Source organism: Vidua chalybeata, chromosome 14 (assembly GCF_026979565.1).
Source record: "Vidua chalybeata isolate OUT-0048 chromosome 14, bVidCha1 merged haplotype, whole genome shotgun sequence".
In the NCBI taxonomy this organism is placed as follows: domain Eukaryota; kingdom Metazoa; phylum Chordata; class Aves; order Passeriformes; family Viduidae; genus Vidua; species Vidua chalybeata.
Window position 1 is genome coordinate 2,346,936 of NC_071543.1, and position 27,783 is coordinate 2,374,718.

Consider the following 27,783-nt stretch of genomic DNA (forward strand, 5'->3'; position numbering starts at 1 on the left):
GTAAAACCAGTGACAAAACAAAGGTTAATTGGCACAAACCAAAACAGGGGAAATTGAATCCTAACAGAAGAAACTCCTTTTCTACTGTGAGGGTGAGTGACCCCTGGAAACACCTGCCCAAAGGGTGTGGAGGTGTTACAAACCTCAGTCCTGGGCTCTGTTGGGACAGGTTTTGACTGTGTGAGCTCCAGCAGCCTCTGCTCTTTCCCCATTTGCTAACACAGGAATGCTCCTACACGAGAATATTCCACAATTTCCCAACTTCCACCAGCCCCACTTGCCCCCTGCTCTACAGGCTCAGTGTTTGCTTAAGGTTGTGTTTAGCAGAGCTGGAACTACACCTAAACCCCAATCCTTGGCCTTTTGCTGAGACAGCTACAAATACTTAAAGGAGATGAAAGAACATGCTTTAAAACAGCCTTTGGATGCTACATCTTTATTACAGAGCTTATAACTGCCATTAGAATGATGGAGGCACAGTCTTAAAAGAATAGGAAACGTGAGACAACATGTTCTGAGATGCAAAGAACTGTAACAGCCCTACATTAACATTCCAACCAGAATTCACTTCTCCATTCTTCATCCCTAAAACTGAATAACAAAAGTTCTCCAGATTAAAACATTTTCTTGGAAGTTCTAAGCAAAAAAAAAAAAGCAGCACAGTTTTTAATAAATAAAAGTGTTTTCTTGCTTCCATTGTGTTCCAGCAACTTCACATTCTTTTTTTTTTTGTATAAAATTTCAAGTGTTTTCAACTCTTTTAAAAGTAAGTTTGGTAAGATTCAAAGAGTAACTTTTAAAGCCTGGAGCATATGTATTTTTTTATTAAATAGAGCACAGGTTTATAAATAGCTAGACACAGAAAACAATAAAATAGACAAAGGAGTAATACAATATTGTTTGTAACTGAGTGTTTCCAAGTGATAGTTTAAATTTCTGAATCCAAACTGCCTCCAACAGAAGCAATCTATTTACATATTAAAACATTTACATTTGGGAAAACATTGAGCTCCCACACATGATTCCACTTGCACTGTACATTCAAACAGAAAGGGATTTTGGTTCTTCAACCTAAAGCACCTTTTGTAATATTTTAATCACAAGATAAATATCCTAGAAGTCATTACCTCACCCTTGGGGAGTGCTGGACAGAGAATCTGCTTTCAAAAAATCTGAGTTTATCACAACCACCTTGCCTTGGGCTCAGTTATTTCCTCTCCCCAGAGCCTGATCTTCTGGCTGTCCCTACAAGCTGCTCTCACATCCCTCCCAGCCAGCAGCTGCTGTTCCTAATTCCCTGATAATCATCCTGCACCTCTTTAAGAGCTCTGCTTTGGAAAAAGACCCTTATTTTGCTGTAGCTGGAAACACTGAGTTTCACAGAAAATGATAAAGCCTAGAAAAAACACCTGTGTTGGGAAAAAGTTGGAGGTAAAGCCATAAACATTCAACGTACACAGCATTTGGACAACAAAAGGTTGAAGACAAAGTGCTCTAAAAATATATTTGGAAATTGTTTAGCAAGTTCTTAATGCTGCTTTATTTACTAACCAGGAATTCAACCCTGAATTACCTCCCTGTTTCCTGCAGTGGGAGGGTGATGTGGCATTTCCAAGCCATCCACTCCCCAGCCAGCACTGAAACTCCCATCTGAAGGAGTGGCTGAGACCACCCACAGCACAGACAGAAATATGTAAATACCTCCCTTGCACCTGCACAACCGTGCCAGGAACACGGAGAAGGAGGGTGGATAAACAAGACAACTGAAATCTTTGCATGATTGTGAGGCACTAAAACCCATCCTAACACGATCAAACAGCCTTAGGTAATGATCTGCTTTGTAAGAACAGCTCTGCTGCTGCAAACTGAGAACAAAACCTCATGGAATGGCTGTGCAGTGATATATCTCAGCATGTAACAACACCATATATTACATACAGGTGTAATCTAATTTATAAAAATACTCCGTATTAATGTAGAGATATTAAGAACCCAAGTCCTGCTACAGAAATGTTTTGTTTCTTGAACCAGCAGCACGTGATACTGCTCTCCTCACTGCAATACAGGTACCCTGATTTCCTAACAACACATCCCCCAGCACAGCTCTTCTGCTCTCACACAACAGGATTTTTCTGGTGGCTCTCAGATAAAATGCAGGAGCTGTTTACTCAGGACTTTTTACATACACAATCTATGCCCTGACATCAGGCTTTGAGTTAAACAGCAGAACATTAAAAGACAATCTCTTTGTCTTCACACCAAACTGAGTATTTCTCTTCTACAAGCACAACTGGTACATGTTTACATCATGGACTGCAGTTCATAAAGAAATTCAACATTATTGAACCCAGCAATTGCTGCCAACGACTGCCTCAGCAAGGGATAGGGAGAGCAAGGTTCAGTGAGTAACAAACAGGTAACCAGCTACTGCTGATGAGCATCTCTTTCTCACTGAGGATATTTTTGATATTAATGATTTCATGATCAAGAGCTGCATTTTGATACTGCAGTTCAACAACAAATGACAACTGGCTGAATTCATGAAGCCTGGATCTGCACAGGCCAAGCAGAGGGGGTTTGGATCAACCAATGCTGGGCCATTCCTAGAATACAGAAACTTTACAAGCAAAGCCTGGACTGAAAAGTTTTTAAAGGCAGTCTGTGACAAACTCCTCTGGTTCACTGAAGGAGTGCCAGTAGATCCTGGTGGTGAGCACTGCTCCTTGCTAAAGCTGAACACTTTGGCTAAAACCACCTCACACTGATATTGCATTCAGGTGTTGCAGGAGTTTTTGGCTTAGGAGAGGTTGGGAACGAGCAAACCTCCCAACCCAGACAAACTTCAGGCAGACAGGCTCAGGGCAGGAGAGTCCTGGGTTAGGATGTGCAGAGCTCAGTGTGGGTATGGCCCCAAACCTCCCCGTTTTCTGCCACGCAGGAATCCAGATCCCACGGAGATGATTTGAAGCCTGGAGTGTGAAAAGCTGGAACCAGATGCTGACAACAAGAAAAGGCATTTGAGAGGACCCATTTCTGGCAAAAGGCAGGCTGTGGGAGTGAGAGAGTTCTGAAGTAAGGCACATCTCTCTGCAAACAGAACCTTCAGGATTTTGCAGATGCAAATTCACAATTTTTTAACACAGTACTGAACTCCACTATGTGTAAAATAGCCTGGTATAAGGCTGGGAAATCAGGTTCCGCTTCCTTCGTTTCCTTAATTGTTATTTTGACAATTTGCCAAAATACATGCTATACTGCAAGCTCTGTGGAATGGGAACACAGCCCTGTTTGTGAGCATCAACAGCCCTGCACCAGATATTTTTGGTAAGTCTAGATTAAAAACCACAAAAGACCCTGGAAAGTCACTGCAAAAACTACCTCTACACTGAAGAAGAAATGCATCCAGAAGACCTCCACAAGGATCGGGACATGCACAGACCTCACAACAGCTGTTTTGATTGTGTTTTTTGCTTCAGGGTTTCTTTGTTTTGCCTTAGTGGGGTGGGAGGAGCGAGTTTTTCATAAGGCTGTGTCATCATCTTCCCCAAAGTCCCCCACCAGCAGTGAATGCTTGTCTGGCTCAGCGAGGACGATGCTGTTCACGGAGCGCTTGTCTGAGAAGAGGGAGTTGATGGAGGCTCTGCTGTAGGTGATGATTCGATCCATCAGGCTCAGCTTGGGGGAGCCAGCCCCGCTCTCATCGAGCCCCACGTGGACACTGATCTCTGACGGGCTCTTGTGCCTCAGCTGGCCACGGGCACGGAACTCCAGCTTCTCAGAACTTGGTTTCTGGTACCTAAGGAAGGGAAAACCAAAATATATCACTACCTCTGAAGCTGAAGTACACTGAAATATGGATAGAAACTGATTATGCACAAGTCAGAGGCATTTATAATTTGACCAACAAGATTTCTCACAAACTCACAAAGGCCATTAAGGAATGTCCCATTCTGAACACTTCTGATTTGTACATCTCTTCCCATTAGAAATTACAATTCTAGACACTACTGTCTGCTTAACACAGATCTGTGAACTGTTCTTCAAAAGCCTTCAAAATCTCTCACAGCGCCACACTTATTTTCTGTCACTCCAAATGAAAGACCTGAGCTTCAAATCCAAGTTACAAACCACAACACTGTTCCTACTCACATCTTCAAGAGCAAAGAAGAAAGCACAACAGAGACTGAGGAGGCAGCCATGGCTGCAGATCCCATCCAGGGCTGTAGAACCAAACCAATGGGCAGGAAGACACCTAGAAAATGACACCAGCAGTAAGTTCAGAGCAGGAACACTGCATTATTCATATATTAATAGATACAATGTCACACGGACTGTCCAGTTATAGTTATATTTGTTAGTAAATGGGATTTTAACTTAAAAGGACCAATATTTAATACATAAGGATTTGTGGTTTATCTCAACTAGAACCTCAGTCTGAAACTCAGAGGTGGCATGTCCTGCCCACCGTGCAAAAAAACTGCTTGTTCACAGGATCAGGCTCTTTCAATAAACCTTTTATCTTGAAGCTATTTTGATGTGCTGAGCACATCCATAGTGGCCATAGTGTGGGAGGAGGACAGCTCACTGATGCCTTGAGAAGGCTGACCTAGAGCAGAGGCTGGATGGAGCTAAAGAATAAAGCAGGGATTTATTAAAAGGATCTCCTCCATGGATCCACCTTGGGCAGCACAAGACCCCAGCCAGGGCTGCACCCAAGATGAACCAAAATGGTCCCAAAATGCACGAGCGCTCCTGGGGTCTCTCACTTTGATCAATTCTGCTCCATTTGCATATTGGAGGTAATTGTCCAATTACAGCTTTAGCTTATGAAGTCCCATCCTTCTCGGTTTTCTCTCTTCAACTCACTGTTTGTAATGCTTTTTGGGCCTGAAATTTGTATCAGTTATCCTTGGTCCCCAGGTAGAGAAGGAATTGTTTTGTCTAGCCACTCTGTGAAAAGAGCCTACCAACACTTAACATGAAGCTCAGAACTCCATACTATAACGCTACAGAGTCTGAAAAACATAAAAGCTTATACTGAAGGCATCATCACAGCTATTCCACTGCAACATCCCCAGGCAGAGAACTCAGAACCCTTACTGACAGCCAGAAAGAAAGACAATGGAAACTCTCCCACACAACAGTAAATCACTGCAATCTTCTACCCACTGAGCCCAATCCAATTAGTGCAGGCAGCACTCACACACCTGCAGCTATGGGAACTCCAATGAGATTGTAAATTAGAGCAAAGACAAAGTTGATCCGGATCCTCTTCACGGTTTTCCTGGACAAATCTATGCTTGCTACCACATCCATCAGGTCATCCTGCAAGTTAAAATATTTATTGGAGCACTCAGAGAGACAGAAAGCACACAGGTGGTGTCTTCACAGTCCTGTGTTACAGCTCACTACAGTGCACTGGATGTAACAGGCTGATCACAGTGAGCCCTCTGGAGGCTGCTCTGCTCAGTGCCAATCCATCACAATCCAAGTAATGTGCACAGCACCTCCCAGGACAGCTGCAAACACTGCCCACAGTCTGCCACGGCATTGCTGATGTGTAGGAAGAAGTGCCTGTAACCCTGGAGGTGCCATGCTGAGTTACCCAAATGCAATTTATGTTTGCCAAAGGACAGGTCACTTTCTCTTCCTTTGCCACTCTCCAACTTTAATTACCCCAAAATGTGCAGTACCCAGAAAACGTGGAAGTTTCCTTCATGGGATAATCACTGCACTAAACACAGTGAAGACAATCTCTGCTCCAGTTCTCCAGCTGATGGAGACTGTGCACCCCTGCATCACCCAGAACATCCTGGGCCTTCTGATCCCTCCTACCAGCTCCCCTTAACTCTGATTTCTTACCCTGATGAGAACCACATCAGCTGCCTCGATGGCCACATCCGTGCCCGTGCCAATGGCAATTCCCACGCTGGCCATGGCCAGGGCTGGGGAATCGTTGATCCCATCTCCAACCATGGCCACCCGCTTCCCTTCGTCCTGGAGCTGCTTCACTTTGGCCACTTTGTGCGAGGGGAGAACCTCTGCAAACACTTTGGTGATGCCAACCTGAACACAGAGAGAGAGAGAGGACACGGCTTTTCCAGCAGCTGTCAAAGCTCCTGCCTGGAATGATGTGAAGAGTGAAACCCATTTTATCACTCATGAGCTAAAGAGCAAACTCAGCTGATGATACGAAAACAGCTCTGAATTTACAGCTGATGCTACTTCCATTCAAAAACTTCTTGCAATCTTGATTCCAAATTCTTTAAAACTACCATCTTTCACAGCAGAGCAGCTAGCAGCAGTATGAACATGCCACACCACCATTCCTGCTGGAACCAGCTCCAGCCCCAGGCACAGGACACCAGCCCACCTGGGAGGCGATGGACCGGGCTGTTTTGCTGTTGTCGCCAGTCATGAGGACAACTTCTAACCCCATGCTCTTCAAAGTGTACACTGCCAGCTCAGCCTCTGGCTTCACTGTATCTGCAATAGCTATCAAGCCACAGAGCACTCCTGAAAACAGAAAGAAAGTGTTTGTAATAAAGATCTTTATTGATTTACAAAAACTAACTTCCCCCAGTAAGTCCAGTTCCTGAACCAGTTCATACTGACAGAAAAAAGTGGGATGATAAAAGGTATAATGGCACCAAGATTTAAAGCAATATAGAACATGGACTGTCCAAACACAATAAAAAATTCTCTCTCTCCTTTTCCCCCTTTTGCTTTCTTTGAAGTCTTTGCATTCTGTTATTATGCCCAACTGTCCAGTCAGTTAAGAAATGCAGGAAGAGCCTTTCCCATAAGAAAGTACTGTAAAACTGATTAATTATCTCTTTTCATCCCATTACGCTGCTTCAGGTGTAGTTGCTATGACATCACTACTTCTTAATCTCTGTTTATGTGATGTTTCATGTGATATTTAGTGGCAATCCAACTGAATACAGCAGCAGCCCTGAACTCACCATCCACAGCTGCCAGGACAGCCGTGCGGCCTCTCCGCTCGTGTTCCATCATGGCTTTGTCCACCTCATTTCTCACCATGAGGCCATTCCTGGTCATCCATTCCCTGTTCCCGATGAGAACTGAGTATTTCTGAGAGGTCACAGTAGCTGAAGGAAGAAAACACAATGCTACCATCACGTGGATAAGCAGGGAGCTCCCCTGCAGCTCATCCTAGCCAGGCTCTCCAGTATGCACTGGAACAGCACTGCAGGGAATCCAAACAGAAATACAGAATTCCTCAGTACTTTCTGCCCTACCATCTCTTCATGTGACCTTCACAAGAGAGACACCAACATTCCTTCAGTCCTGGGGAGTCACCTCATGTCAGAGGGCCAAAAACCCCAGGTCAAAGGACAGTAAAGGACCAAGTCACCTTCTCAGTGCTTCTGATCTCTATGAAAGACCTAACAGTGAGCTGTTCTTGAGTGAAAACTAACCAGTTATGCAAATACACATAATTTTGGCTAGTAAATGGTAACTTGGGGTGAAGCAAAGTAAAGCAAGAGAGAGCTGACAGACGCCTCCTGTCTGATCTTCCAGTCCCATATTCAACATGCAACTTGAAATTGTATTTATCTTAAATGTTCTGAGTGATGTGTGAGCACGAAATAAACTAATGAGCAGCTATTTTAGGTGTGCTTTGATGTCAGCCCAATTCTCCAAGATGCAAATAAATGACCTCATTCCTAAGGATCCTAAAGACACAGAAGCAAAAATTGTCCATTTTATTCTCTAAGCCAGAATTAACTTACTTGGTAGTTCAGCATCAATGATCAAAGCAGGCTGCACTGATTCGTCTGTATTCTCCTCAATTTTCACAAGTGTCACATTTTTAACATTGTTTTCTTCAACCATTCTGTTTTTCCTATAGAGTAATGCTTCAATATTGGTGACTTTGCAACTAATGCCACAGCCTGGAACTACCTGAAAATCTGTACATGTCCCAAGGGTTTCCGAGTTCAGCTCCTAGAAAAAGAGGATGGAAATTGATGAAGTTTTTAAATAGATAAAAGCACGATGCAATTATAAAGCCCAAAAAATAAAGTGCAGTTAAACAAAGAGAAGGAGGGAAATAATCATCAAACTCTAGGTATGAATGGTGCCTCTAATACGGTGTGATTTATGTGGCTCCACAATTTTCAGCTTTCCCAATCAAACACATCAACTACTTAATTTGCATAAACAGTCTTGTGGTATTGAGGAAGTCCTGCCAGAGAGGTTCTTCCACAGGGGGGAGCAGGCTGTGTGTGGGAGCCCCTCACCTTTTTGCAGTACTTTGTGATTGCTGCTCCCAGGGGGTGCTCGCTGCTGCTCTCCGCTGTCCCCACAATCGCAAGCATTTTGTGACGAGGCAGGAGGTTCCCCTCCACCAGGAACTTCACCTGCATCACCTCTGGAGTGCCGTGGGTGATGGTCCCTGTTTTGTCAAACACAACCACCTTCACCTGCAGGAAAGCAGGAAGATTCCAGTCAATGAACCGAGCACGGAGGTGCAGATTCCTTGGAAAAGTGCCCACTCGAACCAAACTCCCGAACACAGAGCGATGACCTAACACGGAACAGCCTGAGCTGGACAGGACCCACCAGGACATTCCATCATCTTCTCCCAAGAGCTGGCAAAACCCCCAGGCTGGGCAGCCTCTGGGGCAGCCCCAGCGCTCACCTTGTGTGCCATCTCCAGGGGCTCCCCGCCCTTGATGAGGATGCCGTTCTGGGCCCCCACGCCGGTGCCCACCATGACGGCGGTGGGGGTGGCCAGGCCCAGGGAGCAGGGACAGGCGATGCACAGCACGGTGATGGAGGCCTGGAAGGCGAAGCGGATGATCACCTCTGCTGCTGAAATGCTCTTGTTGTAGCCCTGGGCACGGAGGGGAGTCGGTCAGGGAAGAAATCAAACAACGGGAACAACACATTTGGCTACGCGTTGTCTTGGAGGTTGGAAACAGCTGCTAATGTGTCTGCTGGGTATTACTACTGAAGTAAAGCACAAGCAAAGTATGCAAAACCTAAGATGAATGATTAAATGAATGATTAATTTAACAACTTGTGTTCTATACTGCACTGATAGCTGCATCTACCCCACTGGAGCTGGGGGTGCTCAGCCTGGAGAAAGGGAGACTCAGGGGTGACCTCAGCACTCTCCACAGCTCCTGAAAGGTGCCTGTGCTCAGGTGGGGTTGGGCTCTTTCTCCAGGCAGCACTGACAGAACCAGAGCACACAGCCTCAAGCTGCACCATGGGAAATACAGATTGGATATCAGGAAAAAGCTTTTCATGGAAAGAGTGATGAAGTTCTGGAATGGCTGCCCGGGGAGGTGGTGGAGTCCCCATCCCTGGGTGTGTTTAACAAAGCCTGGATGTGGCACTGGGTGCCAGGGTTCAGTTGAGGTGTTGGGGCTGGGTTGGACTCGATGTTTAAGGTCTCTTTCCAACCTGGTGATTCTGTGAATTACCCTCAACTGTTTTATTTATAGGACATTTCCCTAAACAAGACACTGCCTGCTACAACTCTTTAATGATGCACTGTAATAAAAGATACTGGATCAAAGATATATACAGTAAGGAGGAAACAAAAAAGCAGATATGAAGATGGCTTTCCTGGGAACTCAGAAATTCTAATCAGAAATAGTTTTGAAACAAGAAACCCTGTGATCTAAGCAATGCTTAAGTCCAAGTTGGGATCCTGACCCTCGTCTGGAATTTGTAACAAAGATGAATTCCACTGATTGCCAAGATGAATTTACACAGAGCTACATACATAATTGGAGCTTGTGACAGGAGGGACTTCTTTTTCCCACAGAGGAGGGATGGATGGTGGGAAATTTCTGATGTTTAATATTTCTTTTAATTAACTTTCTTAAAATCCTAACAAGACTTGATTTATTACTGTGGATTCTCTTCAAGTATAAATGCAGAATGATACAATATAAAAAATACATAATATAAAAAAATGTAATGACAAGAGCAGTAATAGTCAGCAACTGCCTGCAAGGGTAATCCAGAAAGGGAACCACTGCAGTCTAATAGAATTGTAAGGCTGTTTATTAAATATATCAGAATGTGTTTAAGGAGATTTACTTACCAGAAAGTATTTTTCCACTATTTCAAAATCCACAAATCCAATTATAATCCAGGCAAAAAGGGTAACTACAGAAACAGCCACAATAAAAGGAACGAAGTAGCCACTAAGTTTGTCTGCAAATTGCTGGATGGGAGCCTGGGAAGGAGAAACATCACTCAGCACCATCATGTTTGTGTCCGAAGGCACAGAAGAGAAGAATCACAGCTGCTTGCAGCACACTTGGCTTGCCACACTTTGTAATTACAGATTTACTTAATAAGAGGATGAGACTTGGCTCAGCAGACAGGATCAGAGTCCTTATTCAGCAAGATCCTTCATTATGCAGCTGCAATTCAAATCCAAGCAGTCTCAGCCACCCCTGCAGTGATTTGCTGTGCTGGTGCCTGCCTGAGACAGCAAACCTCAAGTGTTAAAGTGGATGACACTCTACCTTAGAGGTCTGGGCCTCCTCCACGAGTTTCACAATCTGGGACAGAGTGGTGTCAGCTCCCACGTGGGTGGCCGAGATGAGAAGGGACCCGTTCTGATTGATGGAGCCTGCAATAACTGTATTGCCAGGCTTTTTGGTCACAGGCATGGCCTCACCTGAGAAAAGGGCAGCAACACACACAACACTGCTGAAAAAGGCACCTTTGGGACAGCTGCCAACTCCTGACAAGGGGGGAGGACATCAGCCTCGACTTCCCCTCTGGAGATTTGTTTAAAGAAAAAGATTTTTACACTTGGAAAAAGCAAATGCAGACCTGTGATGAGAGACTCGTCCACCATGGACTGTCCTTCAATGACACGGCCATCCACTGGGAATTTGCCTCCTGGGACCACTTTGACAATGTCCCCTCGCTGAACCAGCTCCACATCCACTTGCTCCTCACTGGAATGGTGCAAAGGTTTTACAAGAGACTAGAACTGGAGTGACCCAAGCAAAGGAGCTGGCACTACACACAAAGCACAATCCCACTGGCTGGCATTAGTGCATACAAAAATGATCACAAGGAAGTAATAGTGCTCTTTGAAATGGCCTATTTTATCATTATTTTATTTACTTTCCAGTTCAGAGAATCCACTAATTGTCTTATCACAGGGAAAAAAAAAAATCAGCAATAAACCAAAGCAGAGCAGTGTTAATTCTGCATTTTTATATTTTTATCTGCCAGCAAATCTGAAGTTATTTGCTTCATAGTTCTATAGAATAGTAAAATTTGTCTGTGAATTAAGCATATTAACAACAAAAAAGGAACAATAGAAAAAGCAAATGATAAAGCAAGATACCTTAAAAGAACGTTATCAGGGCCCAAGGTAACAATAGTAGCTTCAGTAGCTTGTAATGAAATTAGTCTTGCCAGTGCTTCTGAGGTTTTACCCTAGAATAATAATTTTCATGTTTTTCTGACTATACCATTAAAAAAAAAGCTGGGTAAATGACAACTGTGTGCATTGCAATTTACCCTTTTAAGAAAACATTTTCTGCGAACAGTCTGATATGAAGTCAAACTTTTCTTAGTTCAGTTACTAAAGATGATTTTACAACACAGAAGGTTACAAGAACCCAGCAAAGCTTTTGCACGGGATGCTTTTACAAGGTTCTGAAATGCTTCTCAGTGCCCTGGTCTCTGCTTTCCTCACCTTTGCCACGTGCTCCAGCCAGCGGCCCAGCGAGATGAACACAAACAGCATCGGGGGCGTGTCGAAGAAGGTGACAGGGTTCACTTTGGCCCTCTCAGCCATTGCCACCAGGAGGATGATGAAGGAGTAGAGGAAGGCAATGGATGTTGCCAGCACCACGAGCACGTCCATGTTGGCTGTGTTGTGCCTCAGTGCTCGGGAGGCCTGGATGTAGAAGTGCCACCCCCCAAACACCTGCAATGGCATTTCACAGTGTCTCTAACACACAGCAGCAGCTCTTCTGGTTTATTTGTGCCATTTGCCCCTTTCCCTGAACAAAATCCCAGCTCTAGCCGGGGCTGTGGTCTTCCCACAGCACTCTCAGGTATTCCCAGTGCCCTCCCAGTGGGATTCAGCACCTGCCTCAGGTGCACAGCTGTTGGAGCTCTGGATACTGAGAATTTTAAACTTTCTATGCTGAAGGGCACAGACCCACATTAAATTCTATATTTGACCTGAGGCCTTGGAGAAGGCTTCCAAAATTGATTGATAGCATTGGGATTACAGGTGTGTAGTTTGATTAGAAGGGTGTAATATCACAGGGTGGAAAACTTAAAGGTTTTAGAATATAGCAATATATATGGGGCAAGATGGAGGTTTTAGGGTGGTGGCTGGTCCTTTTTCTTCACTTTCTTCCTTCTTCTCCATGGGTTTGGGAAGTATTTTGTAATTGGACAGAAAAGTCCACATTACAGACTTTGGGGGATTAGTTATTGGGTTAAAAGTGAAAATAATTTAGGTGTCATTTCTTAATTGGATACTTTAGCCTTAAAAGACCTTGTAATAAATGATTGTTAGCCATTTTTGTGCCTTGCTAGTGAAGAACTGCAGAACTCACTGCTGTGAGACTGTAACATAGATAAGAAATAATAAACACCTGAGTCTGAATGCAAAATACCATCTCGAGTGCCTTCAATCCCAGCCTTGACAGAGGTAGAAAGAAGAAGCCTGGAGCCAGCACACAGCAACTCTCCACAGCCTGCCCTGCCCCTGGGAGTCCCCAGCACCCATTATTTTGGCAACAGCAGAAGCACATTAAGATCCTCAAAAGCATTTTACATCAGCACAATTGCACTGACTTTTCAAACTTAATTTCGTCATCACCTTCCAATCTGAGCACTTAAGCCCAACAAAGCAGGAGTTGGCATAACCCCACTCACCTGTACAGGGACACAGAATAAAAACGACAGGAAATTCATGACTGACAGTCCTGGCAGGAGCTGGTATTCCAGGACCATGGAGGAGTGGAGGGCCTCCATCTCCTCACTGCTCATGTTGTGATGTGCGTGAGCATGCGAGAGCTGGCTGTCCATCACCATCATGTAAATCATCAGCCCCATCACAGGGATACAGAAAACCAGGCTCACCACAAAAGACCTTTTCCACCTCAGATTTAAAAAAAAAAGAAAAAAAACACCACACTTACATTGCAGTCAAGTGCTGGAGAATATTTTAAGTAGTAAGTCTGCACAGTCACAGAAAAAAAATCATAAATTGATGGTTGAGTAGCAAAGAAGAATCAAAGATGTTTATGGAATCTTAGTATGTTCAGAATACTTACTGCCTGATCTCCTGTTTGTGATCCAGATGACTGGCAGATCTATCCTTTTTGACTAAGGAAGTAGTAAAACCTAAATCCTAAGGAAAAAAAAAAAAACCACAATAATAAAAAAGAGAACAGTGAGTTCTAAAATGCACTTTGTGCTCAGTTATTGCCAAATTACTGATGGTGCCAGTCTAACCTTTGATTAACTTTATTAACATTCCTGATATAAAACATTACTATTGTTTAGTTCCTGTTGTCTGTTTCTACTATTTAGTTACTTTTCAAGAAGAGAAAGGCAATCTGATGTAGAAATTAACCTTTCTGGAACAAAATACTATTCTAAAATGTGGCTTTCCAAAATGGTTGTTTTCCTAAAGCACAGAAATTGAGAAACTGAAGGAGAAGGCTGAAAAACTTATTTCACCTCTCACCTGCAATTGTATTTTAAAATAAATGTTCTTGATTTTTCTACAATCCTATAGCTAGTATCTCCAAGTCTATCATGGCCTGGCTTTCACAGTATTTATTTTTTAAAACTTAGGCAAACTTGTAACAGAGCATTTTTAAACCACAACACACAAATTAGCTCCTGAAACCTGCACTAAGATGAAAGAAGATGGAAGGAAAAAGACCTTTTTTTTTTTTTTTTTTGCTTTAATAGCCTTTCCTTCTATTTCTGGGGTGTGTAACTCTTCCAAGGACATGGATATTTCAGGAGACTTGGTGCCTACATGAAACTCACCTTTATCACTTGTATGACATCTCGAGGACCAATGGCCTCAGGGTCATATTTGATGTGGGCTTTGTTGGTCGCAAGAGCTACGGAGCAGTACAAGACACCATTGGTCTTCATGAGGGTGGATTCTATCTTGTGCACACAGGAGGCACAGGTCATCCCTCTCACCTGGAAAATAAAAGTTCCTTCCTGTTGGCAAAGCACAGGTTACCTGGCAAATGCACCTTAACGAGTAGGAAAAGCCATTGTGACTATGCTTTGTTATTTCTTGCTTTGATCTGGAGTGTGAGCACTGCAGAATCAAAAAATAATTTGGGCTGGAAGGGACCTTAGAGACCATCCAATTCCAACCTCTGCCATGGGAAGGAATGTCTCCCACAAAATCATGTTGCTCTGAGCCCCCTCCAACCCTTCTAGAGGAAGGGCAGCACAGGGACAAGGTTATTGCTAAAGCTCTGTTGGATGTTCAGTCTCAGAGCTGGGGGACACTGAGCTACACTCAGCTTCAAAAAGTAAAAAGAAAGTAAATTCTAGCAACAGGAAGAGCAAACAAAAACACAGGACTATTTCTCTGCATTTTCAGTGTAGTAGTAGTAAGCCAGCACAGTTTGTAGGACAAGGTAAAATCTGTGATACTTACCTGATGTACCCTTACACTTCCTTTTATAAATTAACCTCTACTACACTATTAAACTCTAGGAAGTGGACACTAACACAGGCACATCCAACAGATAAAAGCAATAAAAGCTGAAGGTGGCTGGGTTTAATGGTCAGCTTACAACAAGTTCCAGAATGCCATCTCCTTCCCCACAGTTTTCCATCACGGTGGCTCCGAAGCCCAGCTCCCGAATGAGCTCTGCAATAGCTGCAGGGTGAATGACAGCAGGGTTGTACCTCACTTCTGCCTTCCCTGCCATGAGGGCAACAAGGATCGAGTGGATTCCTAGGAAATAACATGTGTGAGTGGCAGATCAGGCTTAGGAAACATCCTGCAGTTATTGTAACATTTTTATTGAAACACAACAATTTATTGAAATTGGGAAAGCTTCCCTGTTGTATATAAAGAGAAACATCCTCGTGTTTGGAAGCTACACCAGCACCTCAGTGCAGGTGTGACAGATGAAAGCAACACTCCACATGAGCAGCATGCCTTTAACAGTCTAATTACAAACATTCCGTCCATGCTATATGAAAAAAAAAATCTATTTCTCCTTAAAAGAGTTCTTCTAAACTACAGTGCTGCATATTTCCCTGATCTGCATTTACCATTTCTGGAAGCCTTTTTTCAGGAGAACCTGTATGAGAAAAGGCAGATCTAATAGTGCAATCCTACTGGGCACTGAGAGAATTTAGATTCATCCATTTTCTAGGATGAAAAAAATTAAAATCCAGGCTGACTTGAAACCCATCCATCTTCATTACAGTAATTAAACACAGTCTGCATTAATGACTCTGTTACATCACAGTCATGCAGCCGTTTGTTCCTGCAGACACTGGTGCCCTGACTCGCAGAGCTAAAATTAACCCGTGTCCCTTTAATCCACTCACACTGTCCCTTCTCTCAGCTCCCTCAAGCACACATCTGCTTCTGCCTTTCAGCTGCACACCTGGGAACCTCCCTCCAGCAGGAAAGAACTGTTTTACCTTCAAAAGGATCCCCTATTTGATCCCAATATTCTCCAGAGCACTCAGCTGCTGCTTTTGCAGCAGCAGGGTCTGGGCAGCACATCCATAAAGCAGCAAGGATGTCCCTGCTCCCCTCTTATGGGCCAGAGGTGAGGAGGAACATCTGTCCTGATAACCCACCCCTTAAAAACACTGCAAAAGCCAGAAGGATTCTCCAAACAAGTGCTTGGAAATGTAACAGACCAGACTGACACCCATCTCACCATCCTCCCTTCTCAGATTCCTCTCGATGTTGGCCACACACGAGGCACACGTCATTCCCGTGACCTGCACGTAGCACTTGGAGATGGTCTTGCTCTCCTGCCTGCCAACGTGGGCTGGTGGCACTTTGGAGGGTGGCTCAGGCTTGTGAGAGTCCAGCTGTGCTTCAGGGCAGGGCTGAGCTTTGGCCACAGGGAGCTCTGCCTTTGCTGCAAAGGAGACAGCAGTTTGTGACAGTGTGAACGGCCAGTGCAGGGAGGGATGAGCTGCTGTGACACTGCTGCTCACTGGGACTGAAAATGGAAACTGTGGCTGTACACACCTTGTCAGTCTGACCCACCCACCCCTCTGTAGTTCAGAGTCAGCAAAAGAAAACAAGACAAAGGTGGGCCACTGATTAACTTACTGGTTTGTTACTATTTTTCCTTTTGCCTTTCCTCATTGTCTTTGTCCTTTGTCTTCTCCCATAGCTGGAAGCAAAACCTGTGCATTGCAACCTTAGTTTTACACAGTTTTATTGACTTTACCTGGAGCACAAAGCTGAACTTGTAAGCAAGTGCATGTTCCATAAGCTAAACCAATGTTTTTAACCTTAGAGAGGGGCTCTGGAACTACAGGCTCCTTACAGCTATTCAGGGGATGCTGTGTTTGTGCAGGAACAGGGTGAAAAGGATTAAATGTGAGCACCCAACCACTTCTGCAGCTATTGACATAAAATAGCATTTATCTGACATATTTATATTGCCAGACACCTCAATCATTTGAATCAATCTGATGTATTAAAGGATGTGCACATTATCTTTAATGATCTCATCTGCAGTGAAGATACAAAGCTTCTCTTGGCAAGCACAAAGTGTATGTCAGCTGCTAAATTTCATCCTGGGGGGTACCAAATCCTGAACAAAGCTGCACAATCCTTGTAAATTTAAAAGTTTCACATGTCATTACCTGGAAAAGATGCATCAAATCCCATATCCTCTATTGAGGACCTCAAGTCCTCGGGGCTTGTTTGCAGTGGGTCATATTCTATAGTTCCAGTTCCATTTGGGAGAGAGACATGAACAGATTTCACACCTGCCTTCTGGGACAGCACTCCCTCGATGGACTGCACACAGGAGCTGCAAGTCATGCCCTCAATATTGATCACAACAACCTGAGTGAGGGGCTGGCTGGGATCCTTGGAAGCAGGATGAGATTTCACTGGAGATGCCAGCGTGGGGAAAAGTGCCAGGTTCTCATGCTCCTCAGGAAGGCTGACCCTGAACCTCTCTGGAGACACATTCTCCACAGCTTTCCTCAGCTTCTCTACGCTAATTAAGCTTGGGTTGTAGCTTATAGCAGCAGATTTGTTCTCCAAAGAAACCACGACGCTCGCCACTGCCGGCAGTGCTGACACGGTGCTCTGGATGTTGAGGACACAGGAATTGCAGTGCATCCCCTCAACTCTGAACACAACTGTCTTTGTGCCAGTCCCGCTGGAGTCTTCTCTCTGTGATGCCTCAGAGCTTCTGGGTTGAGCATTTCTCAGCCTCTCCAGGTCAATCCCACTGAGCTTCAGGGGTCTAGGTTGCTTTTTGAAGGCTGCTGTGAAACCCGCGGCTTCAATTTGCTGTTTTATTTCTTCTGCTGTGATTAGAGGAGGCTGGTAGACAACAACAGCTTCCTTATTGTCCAGGGACACTGGAAATTAATCAATAAAATAAGTGTGTGTCACTGCCCTAAGCATAATAACCACATCACAGGATCTTGTCAAAGCTTTCCAGCAACACTTTAAATGGTCTGAAATGTAACTGCAACAGAAAGGAGATTTCATTGGTTTGGTAAAGATCAAGCAACTTAGTTCTTCAACCAGTTTTTGTCTAATACTACAACAATTTTCAACTCCTCCTCAAATTTTTGCTCTTTCCCCAGGATTTTCACAAATGGCATCACTACTTCTTACTGAATTTATCCTTGTTTTGGGGTCTATGGCAATTCACTTATCCCAAAGCTAATTATATCAGTCAGCTGGTTTTGCCTTTCAGATTTTTAATTGGACAGAAAATATGAACTATTATTAATTACAATTTTAAAAGGCACCTGTTATTAGAGATTTCTACAACCGGTAATAAATTTATGGAACACAACTACTCCAGGCTGCCTACCAAATGCAAACCAACCACTGAATACCATCACCCATGTAACAGCCACATGCTTCCCACAATGTGGGCTCCTTTCTTCATTTCTAGTCCACATTAAAAACATAATTAAATACCCAGTCCCACAAAGAGTCACTGTCACACTCAGCTGTCTCATCTAAAACCTGCAACGCCATCAGAGGACAAACAGCATGGCCAACCTCAATTTACATAAAAACTCACTAAGGTTGTACCTCTCATCTGTTGAATTCCTGGCGATTTGCCAGCTTCATTTTCCATAAAAACACACTAAGGTTTTACCTCTAATCCTCTGAACTCCCTGCAGCTTGCCAAGCTTCCCCTCGATGGTGCTGGTGCAGGAGTGACAGGTCATCCCATCGACTTTCAGGCGCAGCACAGCGCTGCTCGCGTGGGACCAGCTGGAATCTTCCCACGTTCCAGGTGTTACCTCTGGCACAGAGATGCTCAAATCTGCTCCTGGGACCATCTGGGTAATGTGCCTGCCATTGGTGATGGAAGGGATGAAAGTCACCACTGCAGTTCTTTGATCAGAGGACACTTTCACATCCACGATCCCTTTGTTGCTCAGCAGCGTGGCACAGATCTGCCTGGGCGTTAGGGCTGCCTGAGCAGGGAGGGTGAGGAAAATTGTGTCAGGTAGAACAGGTTGTGGGTTTGAATCAGCCAGGGTAGCATCAAATCCCATGTCACAGATGGCTTCCTGCAGAGTCACTGGGGTTTGCAGCTTGGAGTCGTAGATGATGATGGCGTTCTTGTCCTCCAGAGAGACCTCGAGGGGACAAACAAAGCATTTGAGCAAACTGCAACACAGAGCTGGGGGCTGACACTGCACCAGACTAGAGACTGCCCTGACTTGCAAAGATTAGCAATACTCATCCAGCGTAACTTTCACTCTCAGTTCAAAGAACAAAGGCACACTGAGTAACTCCTGCTCTCCCGTGCAACAACAGGGCTGGAGAGAACAGATCCCAGCCCCGCTCCCAGCTCCAGAATCCTTTTCCAGTCTGTCTGGCCAGTTCCACTTGCAACAGCCAGACAGCACCAAGGCACCTAATGAAACTTCCAGAGCCAAATTCACTTCAATGAGGATGACTAACCCAATTCAACCCCTGGAGCAAAACAGCCCACAGAAGAAATTCGAATCAGTTAGCAGTAATTCTAATGCAGCTCAGAGTAACTGCCCCCAGGCTACAAGGAGGGAAGAAAACACTCTCTGAAAAAACCCACAGCTTTAAGCAGCAGTGAAAGGAGCCCAGCATTTCCAGGCAATGGAGGCACAGGCTGGTAACTTGCTGTGAGTAAAAACCTGCATCAGACTTCACCAAAATTCACTTTAGACACCTGATATGTGACAAAAATTCAAGAAACTGTTTTTCCTCTCTCTGTACCTTTTGGTGATCCAGACACATCCTCATTTGGTAATAACCTTTCCCATCTGATGGTACACATAGCCTCAATTTAATTTGCTCCCAACAGATGATATGTCAAACACAATAACTGCACTTTCCAAAAGGAAAAAGCAATGCCTGCCAGAGGCCCAACACATTATCAATTCAATTCTGTCCTTCCTCTAGGCAAAGGTACAACCTAAAGACCACAGACATTATTAAATTATAACAGTTAAATCATTTTAAGAACCACCTTTCCTCATTTCTGTCCCAATTATGGGCCTTAGCAGAATTAGCAACATGGACATTTATGGGTTTCATTGCAGAATAACCTAAAAGCAGCTGTTTGTCTGTATTAGTCATCTAACATTCATGCCCCTCACTGACCTAATTCATAATCACTACAAAAAACCCTGTTTTATTATTCCCAGAGAATTTTCTGAATCAACTCATCTGCCTAGACTGAAGCTCTGATGCTGTAAAAATGATAATTACTAAACATGACCTCTTAAAAGTTTCTTAAGAGTCCTGCTCTACTCAGACTAAGGTTTTGCAATGTAGCTTTTGAAATAGCATTCAGCTTTGGGATAAGGTATTTACATAAAAACCTAAATACAAAAGCCTTAACACTGTCCTTTTAAAAACCTACTTCATTCCTTATGTAAAGGGCACTGGGGATGCATATACACTTTATACACTTTGTACAAATCTCCCTATCCTATCCAAAGTCACCTGTGAATTCTCAGAAATCACCTGAGAACACACAAGGCTGACAAAATGACATTTTTTGCTAGAATAAGGAGAAAGAGAAGGTTCTGAAATCAGATTGTTTGGGGGGATTATTCTACAGGCTGCTTTTAGCCTTTACCTGGGTTCATGCTTGCAGACACCCAGTGATTTATCTGCTCATGCACAGGGGGCTGTTCAGAGCTCCAGGGCTCTGCTGTCACAGCACAGACTCACATTAAAGTTCCTCTACGGCTGAAGGAAGATGAAAAATGATATGTCTTGTAAATTTTGCTGCTTTTCACCAAATTTTTGTATACAAACACCTATTCCAGGCCACAGGGAACTGCTCAGAGCTGTGCAGCACCTGCTCTGCAGGGGAAGTGCATGGCAATGGGTCCTGCAAAACCAGCTCCAGACAATGATCACACACACCCCAAATTAAAATTGTGCCCAGTTCTGGGAAGGGAAGTGTTCACCCAACACATCCCCATAAAACAGATGTTAACTGTTGATAAAACCAGGAAGATTATATTTTCTTTGGAGTAAAGTCAACAACTACAGAATATAATAGGATGCTTTCAGAACACAGGTACTAAATAAACAAACTTCTCATTTTTCTGTGCTTAGAACAGTTCTTTTTACCACAGGCTGGGTTACAAAATTCATAGGAATCTGCCAGCTTTTAAATTACTTCCATTATTAAAACTACTGTAAAATTATGTATTCTGCAAGGATGATCAGCTTACCCTGGAATATTCTACAGTCCAATATTTTGCCCATGACAGAAGAAAGACTAACTATTGCTATCTCCTCTGAGCTAAGAAAAAAGTTAAAACTAAGTCAGGCAAAGAAAGTCTGAATTAAGACAAACCCAGTTCTTGCTTTTTTCCCCCATTACTTCACAATACTGAGTTAAATGTAAAGCAGAAAATCAATTAAGAGCAACAATGACTTAGCTCCCTCTGCAGTGAAGCCAGCACCTGTTTTTCTCTAATTTACCAGAAATACACCAATGCACCTCCAACATCAGCCTGCCAAGAAACATTCAGAATAAACTCTCCCTAAGTTATTTTCCTCTCTCAGAGCACAACTTCTCCTGGTTTCCCATCCAAACCTTTGCTAGAAGCAGTGCTAGAGTCTCTTACTTTAATGTTGTGGATGCCATTCATCTTCCCAAGGTGCTGCTCAATGCTCTGGACACAGGAGCTGCAGGTCATCCCCTCCACGCCGATGGCCACGGATTTTGCCTCCATGGTGAATTTCTACTCGAGTCTGCTCATTGCTGGTGGCTAAAACCAATCAGGACATTAGTTCCTACAGAATTTCACAGAGACTGAAATAAAACAGATGCAGTGGAAGGAGTCCCCGTGGCAGGGGTTGGAGTGAGAGGAGCTTCCAGGTCCCTTCCAATCCCAACCATTCTGGGATTCTAGGGTTGAACAGAGGACCTCCTTCACCTCTGGTAGATGTCAAAACCAGAGCAGATACCAACAGAATGGAAAACTCCACGTATTTATTCCCATGAATTCTCAAACCAGGAAAGTGTTCAGAGATCTATTGCTCAATTTGGAACACACTAGAGATCATTTAATTACATGCAGCAAGCTGTGGTTCATTGGTGTGAGATATTAAATTATAGGGGGAAGCAGGAGAGAGAGAGAGGGACAGCAGCTCTTGGAATGCTGAAACAAGAGGATGGCACATGAGCTGGTAATTCTACTTTTCCACATCTCTCTCTCAAATATTGCCCTCTGTTTGCAAAAATACTAAAGTTAGCCCAGGAAGCCAATCAAGCTTTTTGCAACACCTCGTTCAGAAAGGTCTCATTTCTACTCCTCTGAAGAGTTTAATTACTATTTTTGCTCATAAAAACAAGCCCAGGGAAAAAAAATTACTGAACCTAAATGAAATTTGTAGAAATAACAGCTAATGGAAAGGACTCTTTTGCCCAATGCATAAACTGTTAAATTACTGAAGGGGAAAGAGGGGACAAGAAGAAAATCTCCAGATTTTTTTGTTAATATGTTGAAAAAAGTAATGCAAGGTTTTACTGACAGAGAGGTCAGTGACCAGGGAAATGATCACAGTTAATGCTTGGCAGCAATGGAAGCAGCAGTAAAATCTGATGAGTAACTGAGGAGCTGAAGTGAAGCACAAGCTTAACTTGTTTTCTTACCCCGAGGACTTATCTTGGAAAACTCAATTACACTGATGTTTAGTAAAATAAATTTTTCCTGCTCCACGGTGACATTTCCAGACTGTTCCCTGTTACAGAGGGCCTGAAGGGCTCTGCCTTCACTTTGAGACATGCCACAAACCACATAAGAATACAAGGAAATGTCATCATTGAAATAGGTTTACCTCCCTGATGCACAAATTTAAATGTTAAACTTAATTAACAAGCAGTGAAAGAAGTATAAATCTGGGAATACTGACTTTTCCAATAGATTAAATACATGTCATCCCTGCTAAGAACAGAAATAAGACAACTCTACCCGAGGAGTTATTACAGATCTCACTTCTCCCCTGCTCTTACAAGAGCTGAGTTATTGGAAACACTCAATATTTGTGTGTGAATATCCACACATTACAGAAGTGCAGAACTCTCACAAGAATTATCAACCAACAAGATAGTCTATTTTAAATTTCATACAGCAGCTCCTTTCTCAGGCTGATCTGCACACTCAGAGGTACAAAATACTTTAAAAACCACTAAGTAACCTAAGAAAACACTTGCTGTGCTGTCGTCCTATTGACATGTGATCCTCTGTGCCCCCAGCATCCCCAAGGAATGCCCAGTGCACACCCAAACAAGGGCAGCACTGTAACGCACAGTCAGGGACACACCAATATTCCCACAAGCCTGAAATGCAAATCGAGTTGCAAAAAGCACTTGACTTGCAGGGAAGTCAAGTTTTGTGAGCACAAGCAGGCACATGGGACTAAAACCAGACATCCCATCTGCCCTCCAGTAAGGTTTGGAGATGTGCATTTAAAAGCATTTCAGGTACATGACCAACTTGAACTGCCCTGTTACTGTACTTTGAAAACAAAAATAAAGTAAGGGCACACTTCGGCTGTGAGCTGATGTCTAAAATAATCAAGGGCTGGCAAGATGCTGCTTTGGAGGAGAGCTGGGTACAGCTGTGAGCCAGGGAAAACCTGCTGAGCTCCTGCCTGCCTTCCCGGGCTTTGGTTTAAGAGACTCAAACTGCAAGTACAATAATATCCATTTTTACAAAGCCAGGATACAGAGTTAAAGGTTCTCCGTCAAACAAACAGCAGCCACACCCACAGAACACTGAATTAGCAGTGATTACAGTAACCAGCAGCACTGCTACCAAATGCCCACCAACGCATTCAAAACCCAACTGTTTAAATACGTAAAAATAACATTAAACTTCTTCTCACATCTGTTATTATTACAGTTTGTATGGACAAAGTGTTTCCTCCATTTTCTCAGTCTGTTTCCTTGCCCTTCTGCTGTTCTTTCATAAACACAGCAGAGAAAACCCTTTCCTGGAAGAGGCTGAAATTAAAACAAAACCATAAAGGCATAAGAAAAAAAAAAATTATTTTTCCTTTTTTACCCCTCAAGACCCTGAAATACTAGGACTGAAACCAGAACTTCCATCACTACAATTTATCTGTTGGACCAAACTGGCTCTTTGTTTTGTTCTCTGGCCTTCCATTAAGAATGACCCAGACCTCTCTGACATGAGCAGCACTCACAGCTCCCTGCTGGTGGGAAGACAACCAAAGTGGATTTTTATTTGCTTTGTTGCAGGTTGCTAACAGCTTCTATACTAATTTAGAAAAAAAACAGTTTGTTCTCTAAAAGATGAGACATGTCCAAATCTAATGAGCAGAACCGGTCTCGTCAATCAGTCACATATTATTAACACTGAATTTTTAATGAGCTGTTTCTCCATCCCTGTTTTCTGTACAGCCTTGCTGAAATTTCCAAAAGCCAAACTGTCTGGATTTGCTGTGCTCCTGAAGCTTCAAAGAGATCTTGTTCTCACAATGAAACACAGGGTTATACACAATGACTCTAAATAGACAAATTCTTTTTTCCTCCTCTTGCAAAATTCCCAGGACAACCAGTTAAATTTAAATTTAATCTCAGGTTGTATTCTACCTTGTCATATTCATTTCATTTCTGATGCTCTATCTCCTTTACAAGTGCTTCAAGGTACAAAGAATTTGGCAGGAACTTGAATGAAATATTTGTCATATTTCCTCCTGATGTCCATAACTAAGCAGACTGAAAATACCTGTTGTGCCAATGAATTAGGACTAGATGCATACAAAAGGTAGAAAAATATTAACAATTTAATCCCAGTTCTCCTCATTTGGGTTAACATTTTCCCAAGAAAACAGACTTAGAAGTCAAAATATCTGCAGCAATCCATATATTCCACATCAATGGCTTGCGCAAGTTAGCATGGACACATCCTTTTAATTACAATATATTTTCTTATAGAGAAAAGACTTGAAGCTGAGGTCCTAAAAAGACCTGAGATGCTAAATTGTGGATTACACAGGTCTTAGAGAAAAAATAATGCTTTTATTCTTTAGTGCATTGCTCCATCTATAAAACACCTTCACCATCAATTATTAAAGAATTTCAGGATTTGACACCACAAAGAAATGGCAGTTCCCTTTAGGAGTTACCAGCTCTGTATTTAGTTCCATTTTCTTGAAGGCAGTCAGTTAGTGCTTCTATGAAGTAAATGAAGCAATAGAAAGAGATGATTTCTACTTTCTCTATGGAAAGGAAAATTCAATAGGGATCAAGCACAAGATGACTGAGACACTCATTCATCTCTCTAAATAGTTTTTTGATGTGCTAACACCAGTCACTTTAAGTAAAATACCTGAAGAAATACGGCTCAATGAAGTCAAAGTTAAGTAATTCACAAACCCACACTATTAAAAAAAATGAGCAATGCAAAGGGGAAGTTACAACTCAAGAAGCCCATTTAACCCTAAAAAGGTACTTTGGTGCTTCTGATATCTGAGCACACCCAGGCATCACAGGGCAGCAAAGCTCTGTAGCCCACAGACACACTTTGTGCCAGTTTTGGGACTAGTAGGGATACAACTAGGGAAGACAGATGCTTCTGGTTACCTGTACAGCTCCAGTTTTCACCAGTTTATAATTACCTTGAATTTATAGCAGCTGAAGTTAAGAGGTCACAGCTTGGCAAATACCACACAAAAGCCAGCAACAGAATCTCGCAGGTTTAATTACAGACTTTGGATTTTATTAAATTCTAAACGGCCAAGTGCTACTTTGTTTCTTTATTTAAGGCAGCAGAAAGCTAAATTACTTTCTACATTAAATGGAAAAAAGGTGCCTGTCCCTGAGTGTCTGCAAGGACCTATGGAAAAGAGCAAAGGGCAGGAAAGGGAAAAAGCTGCATCATCTCACCCTTGCGCTTGAAAAGTGCTACAGGAGATGGGTCCAACAGGGAAGAAGGAGGTTTTATAGGGTTCATGGGCAAACAGAGCCACTGGAAAGTGTGACTAGGTAGGAGATACGTATGATAGGCCCAGGGGTAGATGAGGCTTAATCATTGAGAGAGAAACTGTGCATCTGCAATAAATGTCACAGCTACGTGACGCTTTAAATAGGTTGTAATTCATGTTGCTCAAGACTTTAACAAGCCTTGCTTGGTCAGCAGAGCATGGAAATTGCTCTCAAGGAATTTATTTCTATACCAACTGCATGGGGAAAAAAAAAAAGAAAGCACACATTGCAAACATTCTGCTTCGCTTCTAATGAGTTTTACAGTACTTGAGACAAAGTCTTAGTAAATCCTTTAACTCGTTCTTGGCCTTCCACAACCTCCTGAAGTCAGATTTTTGGAGAACATGAATGTTTCCTTGGAAGAATCACAGGAAATATTATGAGTAGAATATACTTTATAACCCCTTGTCACGCAAGCATACCAAGGTCAATGGGGGCTCCTCGGTCTTAAGTTTAGTCTCAAAGTACTCAGCAGAACAAGGTGGAATGCATCATACAGTAAAAATAAGAAGAGTAAGACAGCAAGCTACATTTAATGTTAGCTTTTGCTTTCCTGCTTTGCCACCTGGGAAGGAAAAAAAGCTTCAGGTCTTTTCTCTACTAAGAAAATACGTTATAATTATTAATTTGTGCTTTATCACACACATAAAGTCCCACACTACCAAATCTTTGCCTATTTACATCCACACAATTCAACAAGTATTTAAGTACAGAAACTCGACCTTTGCTGACTGCACAAAAGATTTTCAGATTTTAATTTTACACTACTTACATACAATTTCCAGAACATGAACACAGGGAGGCAACAGTTAAGTTGTGTTTTTTCTCACTCATTTTTGCGGGATTTCGCCCCAAAGCATCATCAACAACTACTTACCCTTTTCTAGAATCCCCACACTGTGCTTTTAATTAGAAAAAGGTACTTGTGCACAGAGTGCTGCCATCATAAGGTGGCATAAGGTGACATCAGAATAAACACTAAGTAAGGAGTTCCAGAGGGACAAGATGAGCAGCTCAGAATTTGAACAGCAGCTCCGTGACTCACGAGCTCCGGGACTTTCTTTGGTCATTTGACAGGAACACAAGAGGGACCTTTCCAAACGAGCGCAGACCTCCTGCGTGCCAAGACCCGAAACGTGGATGCTCCCCGACGAGCACAGCCCGCCGGCCCCGCCGCAGCCCCGGCAGCCCGGCCGGGCCCCTGCCCCGCCGCAGCGGCCGAGCAGGAACCTCGTTCAGAAAGGTCTCATTTTTATTTATTTTTTATTTAACCGCCGCGCGGGCTCCGGGGCTGCGCTGGGACACGGAGATGCCGCCGAGGCGCTTTGGGGGTGAAGCCCCGGGGCACCCCCGACCCCCCCGGGTTGCGGGCACCCCCACACACCGGACGGCCCCTCCGAGGGGCTGGACAGAGCCTGGCCGAGCCGGGCGGGTTCTGGGGCCCGGAGCCTCCCCTCCCGTGTGGGTGCGCAGCCCGGCACCGCCGCAGCCGCCCGCGCACCCCCTCCCCGCCGGGGACACGGCGACAACAGCCCGGGGGCAGCCCCGGAGCACGGGGGAAAGCGGGAGCCCCAAGGCGGGTCCGCACGCAGCGGAGGCCGCGGGAGCGGCCCCGGTCCTCACCCACGGAGGGAAGCGGGAACCCCCCGAGCCTCCGCACTGCCCGGGACAGCCCCGCAGATCGGGGGAGCGGCAGCCCCGAGGCGGGTCCGCACTGCCGGAGGCAAACAAGCAAGGCGGAGCCCCGAGACGGGTCCGCACTACCGGAGGGGAGGGGAGGGAGCCCCGAGCGGGGCCCGCACTCACCGAGACCGCGGGCTCCGACCGCCGCTCCCGGCCCGGGACCGCCGGGCGCTTCCCCTGCCGTGCCACGTGACCACCGCTCGGTCCCGCCCACCCGGCACGTGACGCGCGCGGGCACGTGACGGCGGCGGGAGAAGGCGGGGCCGCGCCGCGGTTTCTGTCACCGCAGCGCGACGGGAGCGCGCCCGCCGCGCAGCCACCGCAGCCCGCGGGGCTTCGAGCTCCTCCCCAGCCCAAACCAGCCTGGGAC

The 27,783-nt window shown here is 44.2% G+C and overlaps 1 protein-coding gene across 3 annotated transcripts; it reads right to left on the reverse strand.

Moving 5' to 3' along the window:
* Positions 1-420: 420 nt before the first annotated feature.
* On the reverse strand, positions 421-27,576 carry ATP7A (ATPase copper transporting alpha). Of its 3 annotated transcripts, XM_053955430.1 has the most exons (23): positions 27,537-27,576; positions 21,340-21,483; positions 18,357-18,846; positions 16,867-17,598; positions 15,921-16,127; positions 14,811-14,974; positions 14,038-14,199; positions 13,311-13,387; positions 12,910-13,135; positions 11,711-11,944; positions 11,357-11,448; positions 10,831-10,958; positions 10,518-10,672; positions 10,088-10,222; positions 8,669-8,863; positions 8,268-8,450; positions 7,758-7,971; positions 6,966-7,112; positions 6,374-6,516; positions 5,863-6,066; positions 5,208-5,325; positions 4,150-4,252; positions 421-3,796 (listed from the first exon to the last, which is right to left on the reverse strand). In XM_053955430.1, the coding sequence occupies exons 2-23, from the start codon at positions 21,445-21,447 to the stop codon at positions 3,520-3,522; spliced, it is 4,494 nt and encodes a 1,497-aa protein (XP_053811405.1). In that variant the 5' UTR covers positions 21,448-21,483; positions 27,537-27,576; the 3' UTR covers positions 421-3,519. The 3 variants fall into 3 exon arrangements, with proteins under 3 accessions (XP_053811405.1, XP_053811406.1, XP_053811407.1); XM_053955431.1 differs by lacking the exon at positions 421-3,796 and having other exon boundaries at positions 4,212-4,252; positions 5,170-5,325; XM_053955432.1 differs by lacking the exons at positions 421-3,796; positions 4,150-4,252 and having other exon boundaries at positions 5,268-5,325; positions 6,325-6,516.
* Positions 27,577-27,783: the final 207 nt, after the last annotated feature.

Bases quoted from the DNA above. Each gene is read 5' to 3' on its own strand.
- ATP7A (XM_053955430.1), bottom strand. From the start codon at position 21,447: ATGGAGGCAAAATCCGTGGCCATCGGCGTGGAGGGGATGACCTGCAGC. The intron at 10,959-11,356 runs GTATCTTGCTTT...GCACCATTCCAG, and splicing joins CCTGATAACGTTCTTTTAAG to TGAGGAGCAAGTGGATGTGG. The intron at 8,451-8,668 runs GTGAGCGCTGGG...GCTTTCCTGCAG, and splicing joins CCCTGGAGATGGCACACAAG to GTGAAGGTGGTTGTGTTTGA.